General features: G+C 47.7%; 1 protein-coding gene across 2 annotated transcripts in view; it reads right to left on the bottom strand.

Moving 5' to 3' along the window:
* LOC106821467 (acetylcholine receptor subunit alpha-like) overlaps positions 1-5,310 on the bottom strand; it is a 45,192-nt gene extending 39,882 nt beyond the window's left edge. The window contains exon 1 of one of the 2 annotated variants that reach the window (XM_014826289.1): positions 4,780-5,310. In XM_014826289.1, coding sequence (XP_014681775.1) covers positions 4,780-4,819 — 40 coding nt within the window. In that variant the 5' untranslated portion in view covers positions 4,820-5,310. Of the gene's footprint in view, positions 1-431; positions 505-4,779 lie in introns of those variants that run through there. The other variant, XM_014826290.1, reaches the window with a different exon arrangement.
* Between the last annotated feature and the right edge of the window lie 904 nt (positions 5,311-6,214).

Below are 6,214 nucleotides of genomic sequence, written 5' to 3'. Positions count from 1 at the left end.
ACAAGAAGAAGAAGAAGACAGAAGAAGAAGAAGAAGAAGAAAAAGAGAAGAAGAGCGAGAAGAAGAAGAAGAAGAAGAAGAAGAAGAAAAAGAGAGAGAAGATCCACAACAAAAATAACAATAAGGACGAGCAAAAAAAGCAACAATAAAAACAAAAACAAAACAACGACGACCGTCGAACGATGACGACGATGACGTTAGCGCAGCTGAAATTTAACCAACAAAAAGCAACAGAGTAAACGCTAGAATTAAAACCGTAGCGGAAGCCATCTCCTGCAATCAGCAACGCATCACTACTGAAACACATCATGTATGTCCATGAGCGCTCCCTCGAAATCGTCACCGTCATTGTCATATCACTCGCCATCATCATTCTTATCATCGTCCCGTCGTCATCGTAATTCGTCGTCACCATACGAAGGTTCTCTTACCGTGTAGAACCGCCAGCAGTAGAAGGCCGAGTACGTTCATCCGACCGTTCAGATATGTTCACCAATGATCCTGCTCCCGGTGTACGGCGAGATAAATGAGATTGAACGTGTGTTGGTCTGTGAACGGGAACACGCGCACGAGCCATTGTCGTATCTCCGCCTCTTTATCTATATTGCTCTCTCTCTCTCTCTCTCTCTGTCTCTGCCCTTCTCTCTCCTTTCTCTGTCTCTGCCCTCCTCTCTCTCTCTTCCTTCTCCACCTCTCTCGCTCTACTGACCACGCGTTGCGTCGCCCGCGCTAAGGACCGAGAGCCTCATATTAGCATCCTGCAAGCTACTCCTGAGATCGCCGTCTTTGCGAAGAATCCTCTCGTCTTCAGTGATACATCACCTTCGTGAGAGGCCAAAGGGCTAAGCGAGCACCGCAACACAACCACTGATCAACACGGCACGCTCTCCGCTCTGCTGTGGTCCCCCGTCGAAGCAGCTTCGTGTTTTACTCAGCAGGCGCGTGCTCACAGTATGTTGCCGCGCGCGCGCAGAAGTGCGGCACGTGGGTTGTACGCCGAAGCTGTATATACTCGCGCCAGCTCGTCGAAAGAGGCTGGAAAATATTTACGGTTCGCGTCCGCGTCGATGCTGCTGCTGTTGGCTGACTCATAGCCGGTAGCCGAAGAGAATAAAATCGACGCGTGTTCTTTGCTCTACCGTTACGCAGACGAATTGACGCGCGCTGCCTGCCAGCCGAGTGGACAACACCGCGTATTGCCTGTGCGCGCCGATAGATGGCGCACGTCGGTCGACTGCCACGCGCACGCGAATTTTTCGTCTGTCTTGTACGTCGGCGCCGCCTAGCCCGGTGACTCATTTGCGCATGCTCGCGCGAGGCAGGCCTAATCAAGTTACGATCGCGCGGCGGAGAAAGCTTTTAGGAGCTCGGTGTTTGCCTGCTGTGTAATTGTGGCGAATCGAGAGAGAAGTGTTTTCAGATGTCGGCTGCTAAGCCGCGCAGTGACGGAGCGCGTAGTGAGAGTTCGAACACCCGCACGATAGACGAGGCCTTCGCTGGTTCTGTGACCGCAAAACCGCGATTTTGGCGAATTACACGAATGTTACGTGTACGAGTGTAAACACAGTGTGTACGGGAAATATGTAAGTGCTGCTAGAAGTGCATCTAGGACACCGTAGAACTTTCGGGATATTTTCCCGATACACGTAGCGTAGTAACACATTATGCCGCATGCTGTGCACCCACGTGATATTCTATGCTCAGCAGAGAAGTGAGATTAGGCCAGCAGGAAAAGAACGCACACGATAGTAAGAAGAAATAACCAAGAGTAAGGTTCACTAGAGTAAACGCCCAAAAACATAATAACGATCCATGATAATACAGGTTAAGTAACCAGGCCGTACGTACTCTGATTTCCATAATGCCACTTAATAGGCAGAAGCTTTCATCGAAAATTTTAGCGTGTAGTCTGGCGATTCTCAGTGGAAATGTTATTTTAGAAAAGGCCCTTCGAGGGTTTAGTGTCATTCGGTGTCCGAAGAAAATTTATGATGTTCCCAGGCACTTATAACACACCTATGTTTAGTGTTTATAACAATTTAATGACTTCCGATGGTTTAATTAATTTATTTAGGGTTTTAGGAGAGCTTTCAAGCGTGATATTTTTTTTTTACAAACGCCTGCTGGTGTTAAGAATCGAAGTCGTATAACCGTTTTCAATTTCGTTAAGAATGTTTTTACGTTTTGTGAAATCTTTGCCTATCCTAGGCTACTCCCAACTGGCTAATGTCCTGAGAAATTCAAAATAGTGATAAATGGGTATTGGGAATAGTTTAGTAAATAACCAACTGCACTAAACCTAAATAGGAGAACGATTTTCATTAACAACCAAGTTCGCGCGCAATTCGCCTAGTTGTTTTCTCAATGAATTACGATTTCGCTGGATCTAATGTCTAATTTATTAGCTTGAATTTGGTTCCACGCATGGTAGTTTTACTGCAAACATGAAACTCCGCGTGGCCCTTATTAATGTGAGAAACTCATTTTTAAGGCTGTTTTGATTCGTGAACGCCATTTGTCGATAAAGGCTGTAAGAAGCGGTTGAGGTAATTGACGCTAACTGAGGTATAACAAAACGGATGTCATTTATAATTTTCGAACAAGTGATATGCTTGGCCTATACTGAGTGCGCCCCTCAATTACCTCCTAGCAGGTGTCCTGGCATGGGCATTGCCCGCCTTATCCCCTGTATCTCTTTTCTCTGCGCCGCGACATGTCTTTTCCACGTAACTCCTAGTAGTTCCTGTCGGCGAATAGATGCCTGTGTTCGTTCACGATTGCACTAATGCTGCTCTCCTTAAACCACAACGAAACTGAAACAGAACGAATTGCACTATTAAGAGTGCACGTTGTACCCCATGTCTGTCAAAATACATGAACATACATACTTACCACGAGTAGATAATAGGGAGTAGTAATCCCTATCTATCTACTCCTGATACTTAACACATACCCGCACATACAGTACCATAGTCACAGCACGCGCCACGCGCGAGGCAACACAGACCTAGCATAGCCCTACGGCTGCAAACTCGTTCTCAATGCACGCACGTGCGCGCGCACAGCACGCACGCACGCACGCACGCATACCCAGCCGCGCGCAATGCCGACGCACGCAGCACGCACGCACGTAATAGCCGAATTGGCCTTAGTTCCTTTCGGAAATTTATTTTTGAGATTGATTGCGCTCACATCCTGTGCATGAAATAGACGAGTGGCGCTTATAAACGATGGGTGCGCTTTGCTTCGCATGTCCTTATATTTACGACCGAATGACAGACTTCAGCTTTGAGAAATTACGCCGTGTTGGATCGAGCTTGTATTACAAAGCTAGCGGCTATACAACGCATACGAGGGCAGCGATTCACTTCCATGCGAGCGAAGAAAAATATAAACCGACTCGTTGAGCACAATACTTATAATTAATGCGCTCTGCTGTTGGGGGCACTATGCTTCATAGTGTTGCTGAGGGAAGGAATCTGCCCGAGCGGTAGCGAGGGCACTATTCCTTCCACAGCAACACTATGAGAGCATAGTGCCCCCAACAGCAGCATTAATGTTTTTAGTGCATCACATGACTAGCCTAGCAATCTACTTTTCATGCGTATATACCTTTTTATACTCCCTAATTTGCCGTGCATTCGATGTAACAAAACGCTCGACCAAACACAATCGCCATTAATTCCAAAAATCTTGTGCGCCCAGACGCAGAAGATTCGTGACGTAACACAATGCGTTATAATAACAATGCGTCGCGCAAGCGATAGTGCCTTTGCCCACGCTAAACTGCGTTATCCAATGAGATTGCAGCGATTTATCACGTCAGCATTTAGCATGCACATTGCACATTTGCAGATTTCATACAATTATATTTAAGATTACAATTAGATTTCATTCTACTAGTTATTAGATTTGTTCTATGCTGAATGTCCTCTGTGAGCCATTTTAAATACACAGTCAGTGGCATATCTGTCCGGCATTACTGTAGCGGAAAAGGGCATCGGTGGTTGTGGTGACAAGATTGAATGCTACTGTTATAAGGTTTGCAGCGTTAAACGTGAGCACGACTACATCCCCATGCTAGACTTCGTGTGGCCAGTCTCTTGAATGGTCGGTCAGCCAGTCAGCCACTCGACAAATCCCTTACTCTCGGTCTTATTATGGGAATATTTAATTGGCCATTTTGGTAATTGATATGATTCTGCGTGATTACTGTTATTCGTGATTCGTGCTTATCCTCGCGCTATGTAAGGTCACAGCGTAGTTGCGGTTGTTAGTGCGGTAATTGCGGCGTTGTGTCGCTACACTACATGGAGTGAATAGTTCACGCAGTATCTTCTTAGGCGTACTGCGGTATATTACCAACCAAACCCCATGTAGCTATTTTCTGGTATGAGAGATAGAAGAAGAAGAAGAAGAAGAAGAAGAAGAAGAAAAAGAAGAAGAAGAAGATCCACAACAAAAATAACAATAAGGACGAGCAACAAAAAGCAACAATAAAAACAAAAACAAAAACAACGACGACGTCGACGATGACGACGATGACGTTAGCAGCAGCTGAAATTTAACCAACAAAAAGCAACAGAGTAAACGCTAGAATTAAAACCGTAGCGGAAGCCAATCTCCTGCAATCAGCAACGCATCACTACTGAAACACATCATGTATGTCCATGAGCGTCCCTCGAATCGTCACCGTCATTGTCATATCACTCGCCATCATCATTCTTATCATCGTCATCGTCGTCATCGTATTCGTCGTCACCATACGAAGGTTCTTACCGTGTAGAACCGCCAGCAGTAGAAGGCCGAGTACGTTCATCCCGACCGTTCAGATATGTTCACAATGATCCTGCCTCCCGGTGTACGGCGAGATAAACTGGAATGAACGTGTGTTGGCTGTGAACGGGAACAGCGCACGAGCCATTGTCGTATCTCCCGCTCTTTATCTATATTGCTCTCTCTCTCTCTCTCTGTCTCTGCCCCTCTCTCTCTCTTTCTCTGTCTCTGCCCCTCTCTCTCTCTCTCTTCCCTTCTCCACCTCTCTCGCTCTACTCGACCACGCGTTGCGTCGCCGCGCTAGGCACCGAGAGCCTCATATTAGCATCCTGCAAGCTACTCCTGAGATCGCCGTCTTGCGAACTCGCTCGTCTTCAGTGATACATCACTTCGTGAGAGGCCAAAGGGCTAAGCGAGCACCGCACACACACTTATCAACACCAGCCCGCTCTCTCGCTCCTGCTGCGGATCCCCCGTCGAAGCAGCTTCGTGTTTTACAGCAGGCGCGTGCTCACAGTATGGTTGCGCGCGCCGCGGCAGAAGTGCGGCACGTGGGTTGTACGCCGAAGCTGTATATACTCGCGCCAGCTCGTCGAAAGAGGCTGGAAAATATTTACGGTTCCGCCGCCGTCGATGCTGCTGCTGTTGGCTGACTCATAGCCGGTAGCCGAAGAGAATAAAATCGACGCGTGTTCTTTGCTCTAGCGTTACGCAGACGATTGACGCGCGCTGCCTGCCAGCCGAGTGGACAACACGCGCGTAGTGCCTGTGCCGGCCGATAGATGGCGCCACGTCGGTCGACTGCCACGGCGCACGCAATTTCTTCGTCTGTCTTGTACGTCGGCCGCCGCTAGCCCGGTGACTCATTTGCGCATGCTCGCGCGAAGGCAGGCCTAATCAAGTTACCGATGCGCGGCGGAGAAAGCTTTTAGGAGCTCGGTGTTTGCCTGCTGTGTAATTGTGGCGAATCGAGAGAGAAGTGTTTTTCAGATGTCGGCTGCTAGCGCGCAGTGACGGAGCGTAGCGAGAGGTCGAACACCGCACCGATAGACAGGCCTTCGCTGGTTCTGTGACCGCAAAACCGCGATTTTGGCGAATACACGAATGTTACTGTGTACGAGTGTAAACACAGTGTGTACCGGAAATATGTAAGTGCTGCTAGAAGTGCATCTAGGACACCGTAGAACATTTTACGGGATATTTTCCCGATACACGTAGCGATAGTAACACATTATGCGCATGCTGTGCACACGTGATATCTATGCTCGCAGATAAGTGAGATTAGGCCAGCAGGAAAGAACGCAACATAGTAGAAGAAATAACCAAAGTACAGGTTCACAGAGTAAAACCGCCCAAAACATAATACGATCCATATAATAACGGTTAAGTAACGCAGCCGTCGTATCTCTGATTTCCATAATGCCACTTAATAGGCAGA

Source organism: Priapulus caudatus, unplaced genomic scaffold (genome assembly GCF_000485595.1).
Source record: "Priapulus caudatus unplaced genomic scaffold, Priapulus_caudatus-5.0.1 Scaffold74, whole genome shotgun sequence".
NCBI lineage: Eukaryota > Metazoa > Priapulida > Priapulimorpha > Priapulimorphida > Priapulidae > Priapulus > Priapulus caudatus.
This window is presented reverse-complemented; position numbering and strand designations above follow the sequence as displayed.